This window comes from Meleagris gallopavo, chromosome 1 (genome assembly GCF_905368555.1).
Source record: "Meleagris gallopavo chromosome 1, MGAL_WU_HG_1.1, whole genome shotgun sequence".
NCBI classification, from domain to species: domain Eukaryota; kingdom Metazoa; phylum Chordata; class Aves; order Galliformes; family Phasianidae; genus Meleagris; species Meleagris gallopavo.
The window spans coordinates 49,377,435-49,403,660 of record NC_139404.1 but is presented as its reverse complement, the minus strand read 5'-3'; the positions used below and the strand labels follow the sequence as shown (position 1 = coordinate 49,403,660).

The 26,226-nt window shown below is 49.7% G+C and overlaps 1 protein-coding gene across 5 annotated transcripts; it reads left to right on the top strand.

The window, feature by feature from the left end:
- Positions 1-394: 394 nt before the first annotated feature.
- Positions 395-26,077, top strand: SGSM3 (small G protein signaling modulator 3). Of its 5 annotated transcripts, none has more exons than XM_085225930.1 (22): positions 395-549; positions 7,518-7,601; positions 8,825-8,910; positions 10,116-10,182; positions 11,566-11,774; positions 11,917-12,024; positions 12,785-12,928; positions 13,307-13,502; positions 13,723-13,868; positions 14,433-14,660; positions 15,796-15,850; positions 18,883-19,010; positions 19,293-19,448; positions 20,056-20,110; positions 20,555-20,604; positions 21,805-21,957; positions 22,059-22,129; positions 22,495-22,543; positions 22,856-22,941; positions 23,236-23,358; positions 24,535-24,595; positions 24,937-26,077. In XM_085225930.1, the coding sequence occupies exons 2-22, from the start codon at positions 7,595-7,597 to the stop codon at positions 25,018-25,020; spliced, it is 2,262 nt and encodes a 753-aa protein (XP_085082056.1). In that variant the 5' UTR covers positions 395-549; positions 7,518-7,594; the 3' UTR covers positions 25,021-26,077. The 5 variants fall into 5 exon arrangements, with proteins under 5 accessions (XP_085082056.1, XP_019470175.1, XP_085082081.1 ...); XM_019614630.3 differs by lacking the exon at positions 395-549 and adding an exon at positions 660-1,016; XM_085225955.1 differs by lacking the exon at positions 395-549 and adding an exon at positions 4,704-4,756.
- Positions 26,078-26,226: the final 149 nt, after the last annotated feature.

The following is a 26,226-nucleotide window of genomic DNA, read 5'->3' as shown; positions in this document are numbered from 1 at the left end:
TGGAGCATCTCTCCTGTGAGGACAGGCTGAGAGAGCTGGGCTTGTTCAGCATGGAGAAGAGAAAGCTGCAGGGAGACCTCATCGTGGCCTTCCGGTATTTGGAGGGAGCATACAAGCAGTTGGGGGACCAATGTTTCATGCTGTCTGATAGTGATAGGGCAGGGGCAAATGGCATTAAACTAAAAGAGGGGAGATTTAGGTTTGATGTTAAGGAGAAATACTTTGCTGTGAGGGCAGCGAGGCACAGAGATCTGTGGGTGTCCCATCCCTGGAGGCGCTCAAACCCGTGTCGGACGGAGCCCTGGGTTATGAGCTGGCCATAACCAACCGTTCCAAGCCGTTTCTGGTCGCTTCGCACCCCACCCTCAGGCGCTCCCCGCACAGCCTACAGCTCCCAGCGCGCCCCGCGCCGCCACCCGGATGCCGCGCATGCGTACGGCGGCGCCCTCCGGAGCGGCGTGTGGGGCTGCCGACGCTGCTCGGGGTCCCGACCCGCCGCGTGAGGGCGGGCGGGCGGCGCGGCGGGCGAGAGGGCGCCGACGGGAGCAGGTGAGCGCCGGGCGGAGGCAGGGTTCGGGCCGTGCCGCCAGGCCGGGGCCGCTCCGCGGGCCGCCCCTCAGCCGCGGTACTGTCAGCCGCGCCTCGCCCCTCCGCGGCGGTCGCACCGCTCCGTAACGACTGCTCTCCCCCGCTCCCCCCCCCCGGCGCCCCCGTGCTGTGACACAGCCGCTCCGTGTGCCTCGGCCGCCGGCCTCGCTGCCCTCCGCATCCGCCGCTGTCTGGCTGGGTGGCGGCCTGCCCGTCTCCTGTCAGCCGGGGGCAGAGGCACGCGTGGCACGGAGAAGGAAACGTGGCAGAACCCCGGGGCTGCGGGTTTCGGGTGCGTGAGGCGCCGGGGGAGCCGGCGGGCAGCGGACGCTCGTCGTGTCTGCGGTGCTGCCTTCGTCCTGCGGGCTGGGAGCCCCTCGGCAGGAGGCGGCTGTGGGCTCCGGAGTGCCTGTTACAGAGCTGGTGAGGTAGGGAGAAGGAAAAGTTTCTTCGCGTCCACCTCTCTGCCTCCCTGATTCTTTGAGGGATCTTTGCGTGCACGCAGGTGCCTTCCTGCTGATCATGTAGGTTTCAGTCACGGGCTGAAACGATCTTGCTGTGATGCTTTGGGGCGAGCGGTGGTAATAACGTGGTAAAAGTGCCGTGACGATCCTTCAGCCCTGACGTATGAGAGGAAGAAACAAAGTGTTGCAGGAATTAAGAGCATCTGCTGTTCACCAGTGGGAAACCGGGTCTTACAATCCCCCAAAAAGGGACTGGCAGCAGTGAGGCGCTGCTGTGCTTTTGCAATTGCTCAATGGATAATCTGAATTCTAGAATGGTTTTTCAGCTGCTCCAGTGGGAGGGGGTGTGCTGGAAAGAAGAGCTACTGGAACGAAGATGGGCTTCATTACGCCTGTGCACAGCACCTCTGGAATTATCCCTCTGCTGAAGTGCAGGGTGCATTCATTCCTGGAGATGCATGAAGTAAAAAGGGGAGCAGGGCATGCGAAGAGGCATGGCGTGTAATTATAGATGTCAGTGCGTGGTCTGGTCACATCCTGTTAATATAAACTTATGTTAATTCTGTGTTTCAAAGAATAAATTGCCAGGTGCTGCCTTTTTCTGTTCCTGTTTAGGATGCTTTGACAGTGTGTCTTGGTAAGCTCAGGGAAATGTTCAACAGAGGAGAGATGTGAGCAGCAGCAGAGAGGAGGGGCCACACCGGTGAGGGGATGAAGCATTCAAGGCCAGGCTTTGGCCTTGATGAGGCTTTGAGCAACCTGCTCTAGAGGGAGGTGTCCCTGCCTGTAGCAAGGGGGTTGGAACTGGATGATCTTAAAGGTCCCTTCCAACCAAAACCATTCTGTGATTCTATGACAATGAGCATCCGCTGGTGAGCTGAGGGGAGCGCTGCACTGCTGCTCAGGACTGAAGCAATTCCCCAGCATTGGGGTCTCTGCTATGTCGTTTTAGGTTTGGCTTCATTCTGTGCTGTTAACCCAGCATTTCAGCTTTGTACCCTCAGTAGCACACAGACTTGTTTAAACTTCTTTCCTTGCCACCTTTCATCAGACAGTCAAAACTGGAGTCACGCAGAGCTCACTCAAGGTGAATATTTGGGAAGGCTGGGGAGGGGTGTTCCTGTCTCATCTTGCTTGTCAACTGTGCTGCTGTGGGCTGCAGGTAGTAAAAAATCCATTTATTTTAAGAAATAGGAGAAAAGAAAGCTGGCACATTGTCATTAGTATGATGAGAGCAGTTGTCACTGCCCAGTCAGTGCAGTGTTTGCTGGCTGGGTAATACCTGATGATTCAGAAATGAGAGAAAATGTCCATAACCCTAGCAGCCCTTTTGTTCTGGAGAAGAATTCTTCCTGATCCCCAGCAACGGGAATATGGTTTTTCTGTCTTGTTTTGTTACATACACTAATGATCATCGTGTTGTTTGCTTTTGTTTTTAATTTGACTTGTCTGCTCGAATAAGTTTTTGCAGGAACAAAATCCAGATTTGTGTAAGGAGCTTTGTGAACAGTCCTGGAAGGTGCTGTGGGTGTTATTTGGCTGTTTCAGAAAGTTGAGTTGTGTGAAGGCAGAGCCCCAGAGAAGGTGATCTGATGTGTTGTGAGAGATACTGTCCTTTAAATGCCATTTTTTGGAGCCAAATGAAGTGAGAGCTGCTTAGAGTCCTGCTAAATGAGACTGAGGCTCTTTTGCTAACATGAATTGTGCATGAACAGCATAGCTATAGGGGAGCGACCCAAACTGAGCCTTCCTTGTGTCTCACAAAGGATTGATAACTAAAGCTCTGCAGATCCATCTGTACCATGGAAGAGCCATTCTTCAGGCTGCTCCTTTGTCACTGGCAGCAGAAGGATGAGAGCAGCTCGAAAGTCAAGCTTCTTTGTGGGGTGAGCTTTCAGGGCCGGCTCTGGATCAGGGTCAAAGTGTCACTTAGAAAACATAATAATAACATCTGTAAGTAACTGTTAGTAATGTCTTTCTACCTTTCTTTGGTTTGTAACAAGGAGAGTTTTGCTGTACAGTAAGAGAGGTGAGAGCAGACACCTTGCTGGTTTGTATCCCAGCCTTTTCTTCCTCATCCAACGTAGATTTGAAAAAACAAATCCCACTGCTTCTTTTCTCAGTGCCTAGTCTGACCCTCTCCTGTGGAGTGGGAGCAGCACTCTATATTCACATCACGTATCCCATCATCGTTTAGGAATATTGGAAAAGGGAGATCTCCTCCTCTCATGATCCCAAGGATCTGGCACATAAGGTGCTCTGCTGCTGTTTGTGTTAGCAGGCACCCAGCTTTTGCTGTGTAAGGCCAGACAGCTTTCTCTTTCCAGGATTAAAAGCATGGTGCTTGTATTAGTGACAAGGAATCAGCAGAGCCCTAAATGAGTTCTGTTTTGCTCTGATGTTATTTTTTTCCGAGCCACACGGGGGAAGCCTTTGTTATCTCCAGATTTGAGAAATAAGTGCTGCAGGCAGACCCTAAAGCCTTTTCAAGCTGCGCCCTGCATAAAGGATGCGCTGTCTGCTTTGGAGCCAGCTAGCAAAATAAAAAGCAGTTCTGTTCTGCGAGGAAAACGTCTGTCCATAGGCAGGAAGTCTGCATTCTGCATAAGTGGGTGTTGTGTGGGAGTTTCTGTAGAGACAAGCTTGACATGTCAAACTGTGAGCAGGAAGTCAGGCTGGGTTCTGCCTGCCCAGTGCAGAACCAGTAGGAAACAGCATTTTGCTTTTTCACATCCTTCTTTTCAAAATGGTTACACAGCTGGAAGTGCTGTGTCCCTCTGTGTCAGCTAGCCAGGCTTTGTCCCTTTGGCTCCAGATGAGTGCTGCTGTCCTTGCAGCAGGCAGACTGCTGGGCACCCCTCAGTACAGAGAGCAAAGCAGAGGTGTGGGAGTGCCTCTTACAGCATTTCTGTGCCTGCTTGCTTTTCCAGCCTGGCCAGGAGTCTGCAGGATGCTTTTTGGCTGGAGACACGACACAGAGTTCCTTCCAGTTCATCTTTTGCTGGGACTGGGACCACTGAACCCCGAGGGACACTGCTGCAGTCCATGACAGCACCGTCAGCAGCTTGCATCATTCCTGGGCTCTGAGAGGGCATCAGCCCTTGCCACTGCTTGCCAGGCTCCTTCCACCCTTTCTAGGCTGTCATGTCCTCTGATGGAGGATTCTTACAGGGAAGTGGGATGAGGGCAGATGAAGTTTCTCAACTTTTCATTCCCAGTCACCAGCTGAGGTTGGAAGTGAGCAGGAAGGCTTCCCCGGCACACCTCCCTCCTGCACCCAAAGCAGCGTGAGGCCAATTGTTTGTAAACATCTCAGATCTACAAACCTATTTCAAGGTATTTCCTGCGGTCATCTAGGTTTACTGATATCACATTGAATGCTTAACCAGGAGCCCGTGCAGTGCTGCGTGGAATTCTGCACACTTCCAATGGCAGGGGTTCAGGGTACCAGGGCCAGAAGCTACTGTGTCTTATCCCCATGCTCAGAGGTATGGCTGTGCTGTGCTCATTCACCTGCTTATCTGTGATGCTGGAGTTTTCTTCAGACTGTATGCGTGCAGAGCAAATATTGACTCAGGGAACTAATGGCATTTGTGGCTCCAGTACACGCCTTCACCTGGCTGAAGGGGAAACTGCTGGGGGAAGGGAAGGCAGAGGGGAATTACCGGGTTCCTGCTGAGGGTTCTCCTTGTGCCATGCATTAGGTGAGTCATGGTTTGAGCTCTGAAAACAAAGCTTCCCAAGTGTGAGGGCACAGAAATGAGCTGCCTGATTCAGTGCAAGCTTTTTGTCTTTATTTCTAAGAGAAGGGTGTTCTATATGTTTAATTGGTTGCAATCTACTTGGGGTTTTAAAAGCTGAATTGGAAGCGGCTTTCCAGAATTACACCGAAGTGTATGGCCTCCTGGTGAGTACTGTGGCGATTGCTCTTACTTCTCCTACAACTCTTTAAATAAAAGAAGACCACAGCAGTGAGCAGTGGAAGTCAACTGACAGTCTGTGTTCAAATTAAGCGTGGTGGTTAAAATTGGCAGGGGAGCAACACGCCTGGGAAGGAGTTTTTGGGCCAAAATAAAGATCCTACTGTAAAGCTCCAGATAGCATTGCTCCACTAGGAACAGTTTCTTCTCAATAAGAGAGGTGCTGCAGTGGCACAGGCTGCCCAGGGAAGTGGTGAAGTCACTGTTCCCTGGAGGTGTTTGCAAGCCATGTGGATGTGGCACATGCTTAGTGGGCATGGTGGGGATGAGCTGGCGGTTGGACTGGGTGATCTTAGAGGTTTTTCCAGCTTTAATGGTTCTGTGATTCATGGCCTAGCACATCCAGGCACTACCACGACAGGGTTAAGTGGAGATCACATGGCAAAAGAAGCCAAGCGAGTAAAACATAGGCAGCAGGAGATTGTTATCTGTTTGCAGGAAGGCAGGTATTTGAAATCTTTTGAATTGCAGCTGTGTGGAAGGGCAAGTTTGTCCAGAGGAGGCTTGGTACTGTCAAGTGGAGGTAAATTTGCAGGTCTCCTTTGCAAACATCCATTTCTAAAGGACACTTGCAGGGAAAAGGAAATAAACAGATCTATTTCTTTGCGGTGTGTTTGTGACTCTGACAGGGGTTTTGCAACTGGAGCACTTCAAACAGCTGCAGCTTCCACTGCAGCACCTTTTCCAGGTACACACGTTGTCCTTCTGGCTGTCCCCCAGTGAACTGGGAGCTGTGCTGTGGTTTGTTTTCATGCATGTGTTTTCACTGGCTTCATGGGATCTCCTTTGGTTGCTTGCTGTCTGCTGGCTAGAAGAGCTGAGAGCTGCTGTAGGGTCACATCCCTCTGTCCTGGCCACCAGTGTCAGCACCAGGTCCCAGCTGGGTGCTTTTGGGAAGATTTCCACAGGGCCCAGGGGCAGGAAAAGCCTGCTCTCATATCCGGGGCCGGCAGGAGAGCGATGACGTGGGCAGGGGGAGGTGTCCCTTCTGCTGCACCTGTCGTGGGATGAGGAGGGACCTCAGCACTCCTCCCCTGGTTCCTGGGCCCCGTGCTTCGTTCAGTGGCTACGGCTGTTCTCTTGTCTACGTGCCTAACGCTGGTGTGGCTCCTCCATGACAGGTTGGTTCAGCACTGACTGTACACGCGTGAAGGTTAATGGTGACCTGGGGGCTTGAGGCACTGAGTGTGCCAGAGTGGTGGCAGGGCAGTGGGAAGCCAGAAAAAAGCCTCCAAATGCATTGGCAGGAGTGCCATCAGCAGTTATCTGCTTGCTGCACACACCCTGAATGCTGCTCTTTTCCTATCCTTGGGACGGCTTTACCTACCGAGGGAAAACCCAGCATTAAGCAAGCTGGAGCAATAGGCAGCAGTTGGTTGCAGGACAGAACACACAGGTAAGCAGCTGGCCATGCGTGGTCACGGTAGCTTCTCAGAAACAAAAGCTGGACTTGTGGTTGCTTTGATTTGTTGTTTCTTTTGTTTGTTTGATTCTTTTTTGCTCTAAGAGTTGGTGTTGGAAGATCGGCATCTGTGCAGCCATACCAGCTTTTCTCATGCAGAGAGCTGCTTAAATCTGGGGGGAAGAAGCCTTATTTGTGTTCTTAGATGCAGGTGCCTTTATAGCTGCTTGTCTTGGAGCGCCATAGCAAGTCACTTCATAGAATGGCCTGGGTTGAAAATGACCACAACAGTCACCTAGTTTCAACCCCCTTGCTATGTGCAGGTTGCCAACCAGGCACACCAGACTGCCCAGAGCCACATCCAGCCTGGCCTTGAATGCCTCCAGGGATGCCTACACCTGTCTCAGTTTAAAACCATTCCCCATTGTCCTATCACTATCCGCCCTCATAAACAGCCGTTCCCCCTCCTGTTTGCACTTGTAGGCTGCAAGTGCTTGCTGGAGATATATAACCTTGTACTGCTGAGCACTGTAAACAACTCAGACAAGGCCTGCTGGGTGAATTCCTTCTTGCAGTGGTTTGCAGCCAGAAGTGGCTTTATTGAAAAAGGAAGCTGGAAAATCCATTCAAAGCATGCAAGCATTAGCTTCTCCTAGGTTCTTTTTCAAGTTAAGTGTGCTCCTGTGTTTTGCTTTGATGCTCCCAAGATCCTTTTCGGGCTTCTTGCATCTCAAACTTACTTCAACACCCTAGTCCCTTCACTGTAGGCAGTAAGGCAGTACATTTAGAGCATGGTGATGTGCCATCTGCTTTTTTAGTGTTCATAATTGAATAGGATTCAGAATCTGTGATGGAAAAGATGATGTAATTTGACTTGATTTCTGGCATTCTTTGAGTCAGCAATGCTGCTGCATCACAGAGAATTTGGTAGGTGATACCATGCTCTTTGTAGCTGATAGGTATGAAATCAAGAGGGAATTCCAGTCTCTGGAGTTTGCTGTATGGAGTTTGTGCCTAGGGAGTGTGTCTGTCCCTCACTGTGCTTTCAGATGCTAATTGATGTTCTTTTTCTGTTTGTAACAGGGCAGTGACCTCTCACTCCTGAGAACAGCATTCCTGGACCTGCTGACAGCTTCTGCCATTCAGCCTTACCTAGAACAATGTCAGGTGAGCAGGCAAAACTGGATGTAATGCCTTCTTTGATGGCTTTCTCTTTCTTTGTCTGCAGCATGGTAAAAGAAAGTTACTGATTCCAACAGCCATTCTCTGTGTTAACATACAGCTCTGCCTGAAATGGAGGGAGGGAGAGTGTCCAGCTCTTTATGATCTAGCAGCCTTTTTGCTCAGAGGAGTGCAATTCCTTCTTCTACCCTGTGCTGTGCTTCAGCCATTGAGTTGCAGAGAAAGGAGGAGAATGAAATGAAGTCTGCCTCCCCATTTCTCATAAGACCTGTTCAGTTCTGTTCTCCCAGGACTTGCCCCAAAGTAGGTGGCTTGCTTGTGACCTGAGAGATTTATTCTATAAAGTGGTAGTTCTAGGACTGAAGAATTGCTGGAGTTTGGCTGTGGGCTACTGAGTTACAAGCTTGTCTAATACTAGGTCTCCTCCAGCACATCCCTCTTGCAGTGGAACTGTCCCACCCCATGTCTTTGCACCGTCCTTCCTGAGCTAGCTGCTTATTTCAGGGAAAACCCTAAGGGAGACTACTTCAAAGCCAAGTAAACCTTTGTGGTGATGTGTACAATGAAAGACTTGGGATGTGCTTGTCTGCTTCAATTGCAGAACTCGATGTCTGTCTCATTGCAAGGGGGCAGTGCCTCTCAGAGGGTGCTTGCCTTGCACATAGAACACCAAGGTGATAGGCATACGTATGTTGCTGCAGCTGTCTGTGCATGGTCTTGGCAGCCTTAGAGGGAGGGCAGCAACATCCCAGCCCTTCAGCAGCAAAGGGAGCAGCTGAACATATTACTGAGGGCTCTGATGTCCTGTTTTGTTGCCTGGGTGATACAGTTTCAGGGCAATCTGGAGTGCTGCTGAGTTAATGTCAGTGCCTCTATAGGAGGCATTTACTTCATAAATCTGTTTAATGGTTGCCTTCACTTGGCACAGCTTTTCCAAGAGGAACGATCGCATGATGCCACAGAATGATTTCTGTTCCCCAGAAGTCCCTTTGTTAGAATTCAGTTTGGCCATTCTGCTTCTTTTGCTTGGTAACCTTCTAAAATTACTTACCTCCTTGGTGATGTGGAAACTGTCACAGTGTTTAGAAGTAATGACTAGACACCAACATCTGGAGTAGAGACTTCTGCATAAATCCTTACCTTGCTGGAGCAGTGTGTACTGAGTGTCCAGGGTTCTCACTGCTGTATGTTGCTCTCTTTATGTTTAGGCCATCACACTCCCTCTGCTGGGGGTCCCTTCTCAGCACTCACACCCAGCATTTGGCCGCAGGAGATCCTGGCGAAATACACACAGGTACAGTGTTGGGCAGGAGGGGATGTTCTCTGGCTCTGCACAGAAATAAAGAGACCCTGGTGATTTCAGGTGGTCTCTGAATGCAGTAAGGAAGAGGCGGGGGTGCACTCTTCCTCCAGTGGTTCGCTTGGGGGCACTTGTTTGCTATTTAAACTTCATTTGTTTTGTGGCTGCGTCCTGGCTCTTGCAAGAGGATCTTGCAGAGCATACAGAAATTTCTGTGAATTATTGCTCTGCTATTTTGTAACAATTGCTTCCCTGTAAAAAAAATGTTGACACTCCAAGGGAGTCTCTGTCACCATCAAGCTACCCCGGACGGCTTGCACATGGCAGGAAATGCTAGCCCCAAGGCTTGCCTCCAGGTGGGCAGAACAGGAAGGAAGGAAGCAGATATGGAATTTTGTAACCTAACCCGCAATGTTTGCTGAAGGCAACTGAGCCCAGAGAAGGAGGCTGAAGCTTATTTTGGAGCTACACTACAAGTGTGCTTCTTTGGGGCTGCCTGGGTACAATGCTTGCAAGACCCCACAGGAGGGGCAGGTGGGCCAGCAGGAATCAGAGGCATCTGTAGGTATTCACTCCTTACAAAAGCCTTACATGATCGTAACCACCAGTGCTAACTATGAATACAGATAGAAGAAGCTGAGATTTGAACTGAATTTCCTTTGGCCTCTAATTTGGGCTTGTCTCACAGATCCAAATCCCAGTTCTTCCTGCTGTCTTTCAGAGTTAACCTGAAAGCAACAGGCAGGAAGTGGGGCACTGCAGGGAACTGAATTTGCAGTGTGTGCACATTAGGTTACAGAGGAGTACTGTGTCTTAGAGTTGCAGCCAGTAGGGCCCAGTGTGGATGATGTGTGGATTCCTCAGTCCATGAGGAGGACTGTCTGCCCTTTCAGATGGGGAAGTCTTTGTTGTGATACAGTGCTTCAACTCAAATAGTTGTATCAAGAGATTGCTGGGAAAATCTGTGCAGGTGGGAAAGCACAGCTTCACATCTCCCATAAAGAAGTCAAAATGGGGGCAGCATCAACACCTCCCCAGCTGGGAATTGTGGAGGAAGGCATCAAAAATAAAGGCGAAGGACTGCAGTTGCTCAGAGGGCACAGTGCAGGCAGTGTAGGATTGGGTGGTATCCACTTGTCTCTGTTCAGTTGCTCAGTGCTGGAGTGATGAGAATGTCTCTTCTTCCTTATGTCTCCCAGAAAGAAGAATCCATCGAGCAGCCAGAGTTCCGCTATGATGAATTTGGTTTTCGAATTGATAAGGAAGGTAAAACCAGTCCCATCTCTCTCCCTTTCAGTTTGTGCTGCATGGGGCCCTGGGCAGAATGATTTTGCAACCACTATGTGCTAGGTTTCATCTATTCAGATGTCAACTTCTTTCCATATTCTGCCATTGTTACTAAGGGCCATGCATCAGTTGAGCTGGCCTTGTGGAATAAATACGCAGCAGAGTCCTTTCCATCCCCTTATGTCTGTGGCGTAGGTGAGGGAGAGATGGAAGTGAAGAGGAAGCTGCCATTTCCATTAGTGGTGTGTTGGGAGAGGCAGCTCTGCTGGCTCACAGCAGGCTTTCTGCTGTGGTCAGGAGCACTGAGCACCAATGGCAGGCACAGTGCCACGTGCTGCCTATGGAAAGCTCTCAGGCGAGTGGCAGCAGCGTGTGTTCTACACATCCCAGCATCTTGGCAAAGTGTAGAGCAATCTGAAGGGGCAGAACTCACATCCTAGTTTTTCTGCAAGATCCAGAGGCAGGAGGCCAAACAGAAGAGAGCTATGGCAGTTGGGCATTGAGCGGCACAGCTTGCTGCCTTTGTAAAGATGAAGAGAAAGGACAGTTGGATGGTGGGAATTGCTTTATGTGCTCTGAGAAGAGATTCCTGGGTCTCAGGCCATACAATGGGGGGGCAGAACTTTTTTGCCTGTGGTGCCCTCAGGCTCTAAGAGGACTTTCTTGAAGCAGTAACCTAGAGATGAGGACAGGACAAAGAGACCGATTTCATTCAGCCAAACCATTTGATAGACTTGTGCATTATCAAGTCAGCAGAAAGGTTTGGATGGTGGTGTTGTTGAAAATCTGCTATGTGATGAAGAATGGAGTGCCTTATGTCAAACCTATACTGTGCTAATGTATCTATTTTAGAAAGCTAGCCTCAGGTTAAAGTACTTTCTCATTGTGAATTTGGCAGTGTTCTTATTAAAGATATTTTTTTTAATGAATAGGTAGCCCCAGAGTTAACATTTTGTGCCTCATTACTTGCATGAACATACAGCTTTCTGCTTGTCGCCTCTGAGGCGCCCACTATGCTTTTGTCAGCTTGATTTACAGATCCTCACAAAACCAGCAGGATAGCTGCTGCCGGGGTCTTGTTGAATTCCAGCCACACTCTGCTGTAAATCATGTGTAAGCAGAGCCTGGCCCTGCTGACAGCTTCTCAGTTCTTAAGGCTCCAGTGCCTTTTGCTTACGATCACAACATTTGCTGCATGGAGAAGACAGTTAGAAACCAAGCTTTGCCTTCCCACGCTCTGGCTAGAAGACCTGAAAGTTTTTACGTGCTTTTATCAGATGGCTGTCCTACTCCCCACCCCACCCTATGTTTGTTCACTCTCTCACTTGTCTCCATTTCATTCCCTTCCCTGTGCTGAGGCAGATGGTGCTGAGCCAAACTCCAGCAAACTTCTGGGGCTCCCGCTGACAGAGGAGCCACAGCAGAGGCTCAAGTGGCAGGCTCATCTGGAATTCACACACAACCACGACGTGGGTGACCTCACCTGGGACAAAATTGAGGTCACCCTCCCACATTCAGACAAACTGCGCTCCCTGGTGCTGGCTGGCATCCCGCACAGCATGAGGCCGCAGGTGAGAGACGGTGGGCTGACTTTCCTGCCTGTGGGAAGAGACAGTGAATTGAGGCCACCCTGTCGTGGTTGAGAAGGTGCCAGGCCGTGGCTTTCTGGGGCTGGCTTAGTGACTCCTATTGCTGTTCACTCTGTCCCCACAGCTGTGGATGCGTCTGTCTGGGGCCTTGCAGAAGAAGAGAAATTCAGAGATGTCATATCGTGATATTGTGAAAAACAGCTCAAATGATGAAACCATTGCTGCCAAACAGGTGAGAGACGCTGCCTAGTGCTGACTGGGTATAAGGGAGTGGGGAGAACAGCAAGATTTGCTGCATGAAGAGGAAGGGGTGTCTGCCTGATGCCTGCATCAGGGACAGCTGAAAGGATGTGTAATTGAATCCCACTAAAGGTTAATCTTACTGGGCATTTATCTGCTTTGTTTTGTTGGAGTAGAAGCTGTGCAGATCCCCCACTTCCTTGGGAAGAGGTTTAACCTCTGCTACCTGTAGGCTAGAATACCACATGGCAGTTTCATCTGGGCAAGTTCCTGATACTGAATGAGGCAGAGGGTGAAAGACTAGTAGATGTACTTCCACTGAGATAGCAATGGAAGGAAGGACAACTCTGCCCAGGGGGAGCTGTGGGCTGTTCACCTCCAAGTCCCCCACTACAGGTGTGGCCACATTGTTGGTTTCTCACCAACAATGAATAAGCACGGTGGGAATCCTTGCTTGAAATCCAAGCAGATGAAATCCCAGCATGCTTACTGTAAGTGGAGAAGCTAGAGGCTGAGTGGAGGCAAATATTTCTAGGCAGTCGCCAAGTTGTCATTTGTCTGGTTTTTTACATGTTAGTGAAAGATATTAAATTAACCCCAGCTGCTTGAACAGTGCCATGTTCTTTGATGCCTAAGGACTTGGGTGTAGGGAAGCAGAGCTCACTGAGACAAGAAGCCACGAGTAAGTGCAGAGAGCAGAAGGCAATTGTTCAGATGCTGCTAGCTGACCCTTGCTTCTGGCTGTCTGACAGATTGAGAAAGACCTGCTCCGCACTATGCCCAGCAATGCCTGCTTCTCCAACATGAACAGTATTGGAGTGCCACGGCTACGCAGGATATTACGGGGACTTGCCTGGCTCTACCCGGAGATTGGATATTGCCAAGGCACTGGCATGGTAACCTGTTTTAATAGTGCTTTTGTGATAGGGATTGTTCTGTAGCTACTTTGGGGTAAGCGATTTGAGGTAATGCTGCCAGATGCTATGATCTCCAGACTAGCTGAAGGAAAATCCTTTTCACACAGAACATATTGCTTGAGGAGGGTGGAACAGAGTAACACTACATGTCCAAAGGTGTGCAATAATTTGGTCCCTCTATGGGGGAGGAACTGGTGTTACACTGCACAGAAATCTCTTCCCTGGGAGAGATTGCAGGAGAGCTGCTGCAGAGGAAGGAAGACATTGGTCTTGTAGACACTGGACCATGTGAGGAGGTGGGGAAGGAGTGCCGCTGTTAGGACAGGCTTGGCATATAATCTTCCTTCAAAATCCCAGGTGGCTGCCTCTCTGCTGCTCTTCTTGGAGGAGGAAGATGCCTTCTGGATGATGTGTGCTATCATTGAGGAACTGGTTCCCGCCTCCTACTTCAGTACCACCCTGATGGGGGTGCAGACAGACCAGCGTGTCCTGCGACAGCTCATTGTACAGTACCTGCCCCGTCTGGACAAGCTGCTCCAGGAGCATGACATCGGTAAAAGTGTGCCCATGGCTCCTCTGGGTGGTGTGCAGGCAGAGATAACTGCCCTTGTTTCACAAAGGGAGAGCAGCAGAGCTAGGAGCAAACCTTCTGGCTCTGGAGGCCAGGGCAGTGCATGGTCATCTGTAAGCTGGGAGGGCAGCACTTAGGAGAGTCTGTCTCCGCTGGTTAGCTGACATCCCATTGTGATTCCTTTGTATGTCTCTATTCACAGAGCTGTCCCTGATCACCTTGCACTGGTTCCTCACCTCCTTCGCTAGTGTTGTCCACATCAAGCTGCTGCTGCGCATTTGGGACCTCTTCTTCTATGAGGGCTCTCTGGTGCTGTTCCAGCTCACTTTGGGCATGCTCAGTATGAAGGTAGCACTACCACCACTTCCTTCTTTATAGCACTTCAGTATTTGACTGCAAGACTGAGATGCAACAAGGCTTTGTATCAGCTTGCTGTATGTGTCTGGGATTGTGCAAGGGAAGATGGCTCCTTGCTTTCCTCAGAAGTGGGAGCCATGAAAACTTCCAAGGTGCTTTGCAGATTCAGGGATTGCTGTTTTCCCTGCTTACCTCATTTGATCCCTCATAATTAAGCCCCATCAGCTGCTCCCTCTGCTCACTCTAGATTCCAGCCTGAGAATGCATTCTATTTAAATCAAAATGTCGCTTGGTTTTGCACCGTCTCTACGACTCAAAAACACACCATGTGTTGGGAGCAGATCTCAGTGCAGTAGAGTAGTAAAAAATTGCTGTTCTATTCCCAGAGCTAGGCTGCATTTTTTTTCTACCAAAGTTTTTTATGTAATTTCATAGCTGTAGCTGCGTTGTTTCTGGCCTGGGCTGTACACTGAATGTAGAGTTGAATCTAGCAGCTTCAGGAGCATAACTGTCACGCTCACTGTTCTGTGTGGAAAAACAACTGCATCTTTGCAGGAGGATGAGCTTATCCAGTCTGAGAACTCTGCCTCAATCTTCAACACGCTCTCGGACATCCCAAGTCAGATAGAAGATGCAGATGTGCTGCTGCGGGAAGCCATGCGCGTGGCCGGCTCGCTGACAGATGTGGCAGTGGAGACCCAGCGTCGCAAACACTTGGCCTACCTCATTGCTGACCAGGGGCAGCTGCTCAACTCCAGCACCACTGTCAACAATTTATCCAAAGTGAGCGCTCTGAATTCTGCCTGCCTCCGCTGCTCTGTTTTTACCATTCCTTTGTATTTCAACCAACTGCTGTTTGAGGGCAAGAGGTCCTCCTGTCTGAGAGGATGTTGGCTCTGTCACCCAGAGAAAAGGTGTTGGCAAGAGAAGGGAAGGCCTGTGCTAACGAAATGCTGCTGGCTCTGTCGTGATTGATAAATCCACAGATGAAAGGAATGTTGATGTCAGTTGTGATTATCATTAATGAGAGTAATGATGGAAAGCGTTACATTTCATTAATGAGAGATAATGAAAGAAGCAGCACTCACTTTTGGCAGAATTTGCTTGGAACTAACGTAAGCGTACAGCAGAGTGGGACCTGGGATTAATCCATTAGTAAGGAACTGACGTGCTGAAATAATTCCGGAAAGTGGAGTGCAGTGGCCTTTGAGAAGCTGAATAAGAAACGCATCTGTGTTTAGTCATAGATCACAGTCTGCAGTTGCAGATGTAGTACCTCCTGTTCATCAAGCCTGCATAAAACATATCTTCTTGACGCTTATCACCAGGCACTCCTGCAATCCTAAAATGTAATAAGCACCCACTTAGAAATTTAAATACAGTTATGTGTGGAAGTGCTTCTGGCAACAGGTAAAATTAAAACTGAAATTATTCAATTGAATCATAGTTGATTATTGAACTTCATGTATGCTTTTGTCGTAATTGAGCTATAAATAACCCATTGCACATGGAGCAGAACAAGCAATAGAGCTGATTCATTGCATTGGAACTAGAACAGCTCTTATCTAAAATTGCAAAGTCACTTGCCTGCCCCTTGCAATGTTAGCTGTCACAGAATCATAGAATGGCCTGGGTTGAAAAGGACCGCAATGATCATCTAGTTTCAACCCCCTGCTATGTGCAGGGTCGCCAACCACCAGATCAGGCTGCCCAGAGCCACATCCAGCCTGGCCTTGAATGCCTCCAGGGATGGGGCATCCACAGCCTCCTTTGGCAACCTGTTCCAGTGCATCACCACCCTCTGATTGAAAAAACCCCTATCAGAACCCCTTGCTCAGACCCGACCAGTGTGGAGGATTATTTTATTTACTAAACTTACAAGAGTTTGTGCACTTTGTTCTCTCCTTTCTCTTCTCAGATCGTGCGGCGCAGGACTCAGCGCAGGAAATCTGGCATCACCTCTCTGCTTTTTGGTAAGGACAGTCCTGTGCTTTTCATGTGGTGTTGATGGATTGAGCAGCCATGAGGGGTGGGAGCAGTGCAGGACAGAGGAAAAGAAAAGAAGGGAGCCATAACTGAAGGATGAGCTGGAAGAAGTGTAGCTTTCTATTTGCTTGCTTTGGCCTGATCTTAGAAGGTGCATTTTGGATTAGTTAGTAGGTCCTTAAGTGGTGACTTACCATGGATGTGCTCCTTGCACTGGCCAGATATTTGAACATACTTTCTACTAGACTGTATGCAGTCCATGGGCAGTGTGCTGTACTCCCCTGAAGATCCCAGACCAGGCAGGGTGGTTTGATGTATCTCATCAAGATTCATAAGTCGGAATTTATAACTGCAAATATCACCGATGCTCCATGCACTGATGTTTCTATGCCTATTCTGAGAGCTTCATAATGTGGACATTTTTGATTCTTCTCATTGTTTATGAGCTAACCCAGCCAACGTCCAGAAAGCACACAGCCAGGATGGATTTAAAATAACGTAATTCTGTGGCTTCATAATAGCCCTTTCTGTTGAAAATCTCTCTGTCATCACCTTCCTTGCACTGGTTAGCTGTCTTGAAATTGCCACATCTCACCACAGAAATTGTTTTTCTGGTGAAAGAGAATGTACCAAATTTACAGGATTTAAAAAAATCTCCTGTTGTTGTAGTAGCCTGAAAAACTGTGTTCTGCTGGTCTTTTCAGAGAAGAGCTTTTCTGATGTTCTCTGAGCAGCTCATGTGCCATCAGAGGCTTGCTTAGATGCATGCACAGCATTACGTATAAACATGGTAGTGCAAGGCCAATGAAGCTGTTAAGAAGTGAAGAAATACAGGCAGGTTGCTTGTTCAACCTAGGTTCTAATAGCTCTTATGTGTAATGCTATCATGCAGGCAGTACAGACTATATCTGTAGGGAGCTTAGCTGCCAAGCACATCTTCCTTATGTCTCAGTTTCCCCTTGGCTTAAGTTTGAGCAAGTTTTGAGCAGCCCAGAGTCACATTCAGCCTGGCCTTGAATGCCTCCAGGAATGGGGCATCCACAACCTCCTCGGGCAACCTGTTCCAGTGCATCACCACCCTCTGAGTGAAAAACTTCCTCCTAATATCCAACCTGAACCTCCCCTGTCTCAGTTTAAAACCGTTCCCCCTTGTCCTATCACTCTCCACCCTCATAAACAGCCGTTTTCCCTCCCCTTTTCCTTTTGGATGGGCATTGCAACATGGTGATGCATGAGAGTTAACCTTCCTCTGCACAACTACACAGCTCATCAGGCTTTGCAGGCTTAAAATAGAGCCCTCTCACATGCAGCTGATTTCGTACTCGTTTCCTGCTTTTGAAACGTATGTGCAGGCATGTCAGGTGCAGCGAGGTGTATCTGCTGGTAACCCCAGCCACTTTCTTTTGTGTTATGTATATTTGAAAGGGGGAAAGGTATAAAACTTTCTTCCCATCTCTGCTGCTCGTGTTTGGGTGGGATTCATCTGGACGTGGAGGGAGGAGCACGGTATTTTGGCCAGAAAGGACTAAATGATGAAATAGCATTATTTGAAAATGAGGGCAGCCCACTGAGCTGGCGTGGATGTGGTTGAGCAGTTTCTTCTTTAGTCACCTTCTGTTTTAGGAACATTAATCTTCCGCCCTCTGTTTCCAGTCTATCTCTTTGAATCTGTAGCAAGGCTTCTTACACACTCTATGGCCACTTACAGGGAGGTTTTGGTTAATTTTCATTGCTTGGACTGGGACTTAGTGTGTCTTACCTTATTTCTAGTCTGGAAACAAAGTTCAGTTTTTTCTTATGCTCTCTGTATCTAAATCTGATTCTCATAATATACATAACTATAGAGAAGAATTTAAAATAATTTTAAAATTTAATCCTGTGCTTCCAGTTACGTTTTTAAAGTTTTGGTCTTTTTAATTAGTATCACTTGAGATTAAAAGGTAACAGTTTATCACTTCATAAAGCAGGAGCTACTCTTCATGCATACACAGCTATATTGCTCATTCTGTTCATCCTGCTTTCTGCAATGCTGTCATACACTACAAGCAGCGTAGTAGTTTGCTAGCCACTAGGTTACTAGAGATGTGTAAAAATGACATTTATATAAAAATTGGAGTTCATGGAAGAGCACGTTGTTTTAAATGCCCATTTTGTTAATCAAACTACCACTTTTTCAGTATATTATAGAAAGCAAAAGCAGATTGTGAAACTGCACTTTGAATTAAAAACAAAAGCTGGATCCTTTCCTTTAGAAAAAAAGGAGCAAGTGGTTCGTTATGCCCAAACTTCACGTACCCAATAAAGACTCTGGATGTGTTAACTGTCTAAAGAACCAATACCAGTAGGTATCTTTGTCTTGTATAAATAAGTAGATACTGGCTGTCACTGCTCCTGTGGGAATTAGTGAAAGCTGGGAGATGCTTTGGTAACTTTTGTCTTGTACTCTTTGTATACACCCAAAATCTTTGAAATTTGTCTGTTAGAGAGACTGAGGTCTCAGATGGAGGTTTGTCTCTTGTGGCTCTCACTTTTAGACTGACACAAGAGCTATCTTGGTTTTTCACTTCTTTCTCAAGTTTCAGTGAAGAAAATGCTCTCATCCTGTAGGCAAAAATTATAAGTAGTTGCAAGCTGTTTCAGTTTAAAGAAAATTTCAGTTCATGACAGTTTTTGGAGGTTTCTTACGTTTGAGTACAGCCATTCAGCTGCTTCTGTATACTGTGCAGGCACTGCACTGAAACAGTAGAGCAGCACCGTGGCATGATGAGTTGCCCAGAAAGATCAGAGTTGACATGTTTCAACTCCATATGTGCTTGGAAATAAAACTTGAAACAGTCTTGTTGCTACTTCTTTTGTGCACTACTGAACAGACTGGCAGTAAGCACCTGCCTTAATGTAGGCAATTCTAAGTCAGGTTTGTTTGATTTCTGTAGAACTAATGATTTCTAATATTAATAAAAAATATCTCATACTTGTTTTCCCTTCTGCATCTTCCCTCTGGCTGTGTGGGCTCCACCAGGAGATGAGGACCTGGAGGCACTGAAAGCCAAGAACATCAAGCAGACAGAGCTGGTGGCCGACCTTCGCGAGGCCATTCTCCAGGTGGCACGGCACTTCCAGTGCGTGGATCCCAAGAACTGCAGCATTGTGAGTGGGAGCTGCTGGGTGCTCCTGGAGCGGGTGGGCTTGAGGGAGAATGCATCAGGGTGAGGGTTGCTCAGCCCTTCTCTAGTGCAGGAAGGCTGTGCTGGGGAGTTGTCTTCCTGTGAGGAGAAGAGTTTGGGAACAAGGGCCAAAGGCTTTGGTAGATGAGCTGGGCGTAGATTCGTGGGCTTGTTTGAGTTGGAACGGACCTTTAAAGCTCATCTATTCCAACTCTCATCATCTGTTGTTTTTCATTCCTCTGCTCTGTGTCCGTGCGCTTGCCAGGATCTGACTCCAGACTACAGTATGGAGAGCCACCAGCGGGACCATGAGAACTACGTGGCCTGTTCCCGCAACCGACGGCGCCGTGCCAAGGCACTGCTGGACTTCGAGCGTCACGATGACGACGAGCTGGGCTTCCGCAAGAACGACATCATTACGGTATGCCAGCCTAGGGGAGAGGCACCGGGGCACAATCGTGCAGTCCAAACTTGTTTGGGATTCTACGCTGCCTCTTCTGTGGGCAAACAAGGGAGGAGATGAGCTCAGAGCCCAGTTAGGAGTCCGAAGGGAAGCAGCTGCCTGGGGATGAGGCAGTGTGTTCCTCTGAGTGTTGTCTTGTGTTGTCTTGTCTCAGTGCAACTGCAGAGTCCCTTTCTTGGCTGCCACACAGCTGAGCCAAAGCTAGATTTAATCCAATCTGTGCTCCAATTCAACACCACGCACCAGGTTGTGGTAAGACCAAAAGCATCCATTCTGTCTTTTAGTTGTGGGCATCCCATCTGGAACTTAGAAAAAGAGGCATGGAATTGTGTTTCCAGTAGCTTTTTGCTGCTGAAGGCCCAGAACCACGTGAGAAGGGAGCACTGACAAAAGAGCTGAAAAGAAAGCAGTTCATCTTCATGCACCCACAGTCAGGCAGCTGTAACCCTCCTGGCACTGCACATGCTCCTGTGGGGAGGGCTTTCTGTTTCCCACCTCCATTCCTCTCTGCTTCAAGTCCCTGACACTCTCTCCAACTGCCGTTTTCCACTCTCTGTTTTTTCAGATCATTTCCCAAAAGGATGAGCACTGTTGGGTTGGAGAGCTGAATGGACTGCGAGGTGAGAGAGCAGCACAGCTTATACTGGGAGGTACAGGGCGGGATGCAAAGCATGCATTCATCCACAGCAACTGTGCTGGCATATTTTAATAAAAAGCACTGCCATTCACTCAGAGGAGCTGCCAGGGACCAGGGGAATATTCCAGCAGGGTATGAAGGTGGTGGTTGCAGCTACATGGTTGCTTCTTGCGAACAGCAAGGTTAGCCTGCATCCTCCTGTCACAGTGTGGTTGGGTGCACATCATCTCTGCTGTTTGTGGGCAGTGTTCAGCAATGGGTTTCTTCTTGCAGTTGCCTTAATTCTGGTGATTTTCTGGCTGCTTGCTTCCTTTTTGGGATTGGACTTTATGAACTCTGATTTATTCCCAGCCTTCACTGGGCTCTCATCTCTCTTACACAGGGAATTCTCAGTGTCTGTGGTAGGCTTATGTCTTTGTTTTCGTAGGTTGGTTTCCTGCAAAATTTGTGGAGATCTTGGATGAGAGGAGCAAAGAGGTAATTAAAAAAAAATTATTAAAAAAGGTAATGTCATAATAGAAAAGAGTCACGTATTACCCTCTTTGAGTGTGTTTGCTCTCTCTGGCTACTGAGCAACTTGGTGATGTTATCAGCTTATTTTCCTAGGCCTGTTTGCTCAGTTTCCTGATGCTGGCCACACAGACAGCACAGGCTGCAGGGGGAGCTGAGTGCAGCGTGTGGGCTAGCAGGGCCCTCAGAGACCAGCTTTGGGAAAGCAGAGAAAGCAAAAGGCAAGCACACAGCAGCATCCTGTGGTCAGTGTTTCTGCCTGCTTCCCACTGCCTGTATTCTCTTCTTCCTCTGAGGCTATCCCTGCAAGTCCTGCTGGTGCTCTGTGGTCACTACAGGGTATGGTCCGAGTAGCTGCGCCCAAGGGAGCACTGTCTTGGTTCCTCTTGTGACCAGCAGCAGTGAGATGCCAGCTGTTTAGAGCAGATACCTCACTGTGGCCCCAAGGCTACTGATAGGAGATGAATATCACCAGCTGTTGGCCTATGCAGTTTGCAGAAGTGGAGAAAAATCTGTCCTCCTTCTCTTCCTCACCATTTGGAGAGTGAGGAATGGCTCAAAGGCTGACCTGAGACCCCAAGTGAAGCCCTTAGTTAGATGTCATCATTGACATCTCGCTTGCTTCCTTCACTCCCCTTCTCTGGGCTGGTTCCAAAAATGCATGTCAATATCTCTCTGTGCATAAACTGTGCTGCTGAACAGCTCTTCTCCCAGATGAAGAAATGTGAAGGATCCCATTTATTCTAATCTTGGCATACTGTTAGTCCTTTGGGATAGCAATGTGTCAGTGTGATACCTTTGAGTGATACACCAGCTGACCTGGAAATTCTCACGTACCCCTATTTATCCTGGCCTTTAGCAGCTGACAGAATCCCATGAGCCCTCCCTGCTTGTCCCAACCTCACCTTAGCTTGGACAGCATCACACCAAACTGCAGCAGTTCCTCCATGCTGAATGCTGCCAGGATGGTGCTGGTGTCACCAGTATTATGTCCAATGCCTAGGCACGAAGGTGCTGGTGCATAAGCACTGGCACCTTATGCAAGAGCCAGCAGGAGCATAAGAGGCTGAGAAAATGGTTGGGGTGCACCTGGGAGTGGAGGACTGGAGTTAGCTGTGAGCTGCCCCATTAGCAGTCTGCTGAGAGCTGATTCTCTGTGTTCATCAGTACTCCATTGCTGGAGATGACTCGGTCACAGAAGGGGTGACAGACTTGGTGCGAGGGACGCTTTGTCCTGCCTTGAAGTCCATATTTGAACACGGATTGAAGAAGCCATCGCTGCTGGGGGGTGCCTGCCATCCTTGGCTTTTCATTGAAGAGGTGAGATGTCTCAGTTCCTTTCATGGAACAGTGCTGTCAGAGGGATGGGGTGAAGGGGCAGCAGGGCAATATGTACTGACTGTCCCTATGCCCTTCTTTAGGCTGCAAGCAGGGAAGTGGAACGGGACTTTGACTCTGTGTATTCTCGCCTCGTGCTCTGCAAGACTTACAGGTAAGGCCACTTCTTTCACAGCAAGCAGCAGTGTCTGTGCCCTGCTCCTGTCTGCCTGCCAAACTGCTGCTCCTTACCACCATAGGAAAGGTCATGATCTGCCCCAGCCTTTGTGTGTGTGGTGTCAGCAGGCTGCCATGCCTTTGCTGACTTCGGGCTGACTTTTGCCCTCTTTCTTGTATTCCTGCATTGGCATCTGGGGTCATATTTTGCTCTCTCACAGCTGTGTGATCACCTATGGGCTCAGCACAAGCAAGGGGGCTCAGCACAAGCAAGGGAGCTGTCACTATTGGGATTTGGAGGTGCCTACATGTGCCCAGGGGTGGTTCTTGAGCTAGCTAGCTTTTTTTCTGTAATCTTTTCAGGCTGGATGAAGATGGCAAAGTCCTCACTCCAGAGGAGCTGCTTTATCGGGTGAGTGCTGCCCCAACCCAGGCAGAGCCCAACTGGTAACATAGGGATGTTTACCATGGGAGCTGCTGGAGGGTGATGCCCTTCTCCAGGGAGATGCTTGATTTCCTTGGTGACGTGAAGACACCAGGTGCTTGGGGAGAGGCAGAAAATGGAACTGTCAGGCAGCCTCAGCCCCTCTAATGTTAGCAGGTGCTGGGTGAAGGTGGGGAGCTCTTGGGAGGGCAGCACTTGGCTGTGCTGCTGAAATGGCTGCTCAGCCCAGCTTAAGGTGAAGCTGTGAGCAGGTGGTAACCACATCTTCCTGCCCTCCAGGCAGTTCAGGCTGTGAACATGACGCACGATGCTGCACATGCACAGATGGATGTGAAACTTCGTTCTCTCATCTGCGTTGGGCTCAAGTGAGTCACCCAGACCTGTCACCCTCACACTGTGGGTGGGTACTCGGTGCTCAGGAGGGAGCAGAACAGGCCTGTGGGCCTCCTGTTGCTTCCATCTACATTAGGCCATGCGGACTTCCCCTCTCACTTCAGCCACTGAGTGGTATCTGCTCCTTTCTTGCTTCTCATGGTGACCCACATAGATCTACCTGGGGCATCCCCCTCCTGCTGGGGCTGAAATTAGGCTGGCCCAAAGGGACAATGCTTCTTTCCCTGGCTTCAGCCCAGTAACAAACCTCTGCCTCATCACTGCAGTGAACAAGTGCTACATTTGTGGCTGGAAGTGCTGTGTTCAAGCCTGCAGACCGTGGAGAAGTGGTTTCATCCCTGGTCGTTCCTGCGCAGCCCTGGATGGGTCCAGATCAAGTGTGAGCTGAGGTAAGTCTGGCCCTATGGGTCTTGCACGGATTTCCTCCTGCCCTGTGTGGAGTGGCCCTCACTGCAGCTGGGTTTGAGCCCTCACCAGACAGCGGTAGCTTTGGCTGTCCAGACATCCCCCCTGCAGAGATCTCTTTTAGTGTGCTGAGGCAGCAGTGACCGTCTAGAGAGTTGAATGGGATGCACAGTGCCTGCTTGATTAAGGTCAGAACCTGGCTTCTGGGGAGCTGTCATGATGAGCATGCAGGACCTTGCTGTCAGCAGCCTCCTCTGGGCCAGCCAAAAGCAGGTCAGCCCTGCAGCTACTCCACTGAAGATACCACCTTGTCCATCTCTGCCCTCCACACCCTCTGCCAGTCACAATGGTTCCCAGCAGGAGCATCTGTAGTAGGGAGCAGGCCTGTGTGCAGCCCACACCTAAAGGTGCCCTGCTCCTGATGCTGCTGTGGGTAGGAGTTCCCTCCACCTCTGTGCTGCAGTGAGCCTGAGGCTGCTTGCTCACAGCACAGAGCAGTGAGACTGGTTCTTGGCTGAGTTGGGGCTTATTAGGAGCGGGAGCTGAGCTTTGTACCATTCTCCTTCCTGCCTTCATCTTCTGGAGGATCTTGGCCACTCTACAGCTGCAGGAGTTGAAGAATATTCTTGTCAGACACTATCCTGAGCCTGAGGACACTGACAAGTTTGGCAGCTGAACTCTGCATCTGTCTTCAGGGAGCCCTTCTGCAGTCCCTGCTTCTAGCTGGGTCCATCCCCATGCAGCACATGTCCATAGGGGTCAGGATACTCCTCTTCCTTCAGGGAGAGAACAGTGAGTGTAAAATCTCGAGGTGCTGCTGATAGCAGTCAGCTTTCTGGAGAGAAACCCACATGTGTCTGCAGTGTAGCAGAGCCCTGGGGCTGCCTGCACTTCCCTGCATTGTATTGTCAGGCTCTGTAGGGGTTGCACTTGAGTCACATTTCTAAGCTGCTTTTCCCAGCCTGGGCCTGGCAAGATGCAAAGCCCAAAGTGCAGGAGGAAACTGGCCACAAATGGCTGGGGCTGCTTTTTTGGTGCCAACAAAAAGGCTCTCCACCCCTATAAAACTGAGCGATTTTCCAGGGCAAGCTGAGAAGCAGTTGTGTAGCTGGGGCAGCAGCTCTGGGTGTGTACGTTACTACCACTCTCTTACATTTCAGAGTGCTGTGCAAATTTGCCTTCAGCCTGTCTCAGGACTGGGAGCTGCCAATAAAGAGGGAGGTGAGTAGGCAGCATTGCTCCTCTTCTGAGCAGGGGGCTTCGCTTAGCACCTCTCCTCACTGTCTGGTGCTCCAGCCCATCCTGGAACCAACTGTGGATGAAGCTGCTTTCTTTGGCAATGCCCAGGAGCAGGTGGCAGGGCACTGCCCACATAGCTGGGGAAGAGGGAAGTGGCAGCCCCTCCCTTCTTCCCTGCTCTCCAAACCGCAGGGCCTCTCCCTGCTTCAGCTGGGGTGGTGGGAAGTGCAGGCAGCTCTGCTGGATGCTGGGTGCCTTGTCTGGATGTGTCCCTGCTTGTCTGGATGCAGTGCACTGACCCATGTCTCTGTGCCTCCTTGCAGGAGAAGGAGAAGAAACCACTGAAGGAAGGCGTGCAGGACATGCTTGTGAAACACCACCTCTTCAGCTGGGACATAGATGGGTGACCTCCAACCCCCTGCCCTGGGAACCTTCTCAGTGGCCTGCACTCCTCTCCCCAAGTCCCATCATCTCACATCCCCTTTCTTCCCCACCCCACACTTGTATCTGTGACAAAATCCCCCTCAGGGGGCTGCGAGGCTACCCGGGACCGATGCAGCGTGGCCTTGTGGCGCTGCTGCCAGACGCGAGGGAGGTGACGGTCGAGGCTGATGTTGCACAGGGACACACGTGTGTTCTGACCAGAAAAATGAGTGCCCCCTCCCAGCCTTCCCCACTCTTACCGCTCCCATTTCCCTGGGGAGAGGGGCTGCAGGCCCAGCAGCTGTGTGCCGGTGTTTCCAGTGCTGCCGTAGCTGTGGGGCAGAGGCAGTCCTTGTGGGATGGCACTGCAGGTGGAATCGAGCTGGTGAGGGACTTAATGCTGTGTGGAGCAGGGATGGCACGCACCCCACCTTGTGCCATCCAAGGGCTCACCTCCAAGGGGTGGGGGAGGGCAGAACCTGAAGCACTTGGATGAGTTTGCCTGACGTGGAGCCAGAGCAGAGAAGGGGGAACTGGTATCAGCCTCATCCCACTTCTCTGGCACTGGTGTGTGGGTGTGTGGGATGTCAACAAGAGGTGCCTGAGAGCACCGGCCTGTTACTGCTCTAACAGCCCCGGGGACGGGCTTTGTCTCCTCTGGGAGCAGACGAAAACCAACACTCCCGTAAAAAGAGTGTTTCATGCTATCATTTTAGTCTCTACGTGATTTTTACTGTTAACCAAAAAGCTGTAAATTAACTCCGGGAACATGTGTATATTTTGGCACTGTCGTAGCTCAGGATGGGGTTCAGGTTGGAGCTGGCTCAGGGAGACCGACTGGTCCTCCTCGCCCTGCGGCGGGGCAGGGACGCCAGTCGGGAGTGGAGAATTGCTGCTTTGTGGTGGTGGCTCTGGATATGGAGTCTGTGACTTTCTAGTGAAAGCGCTTGTCAGTGAGCACAAACTACTCATGAGATGACACTAGATTCTTACTTTACTTTATTCTGTGGGTTTGTAAATAAACTGCATCTTGGGAGAGCACTGGACTTTGCCTTTTTTTTTCCATGGCACCAAGGCTAACTAAATTCCTTGTCGAGCAGAGTGCTCACAAAGCTGTGGATGCCCATCCCTGGAGGCACTCAAGGCTAGGTTGGATGGGGCTCTGAGTAGCTGAGCTGGTGGGGGGAGGA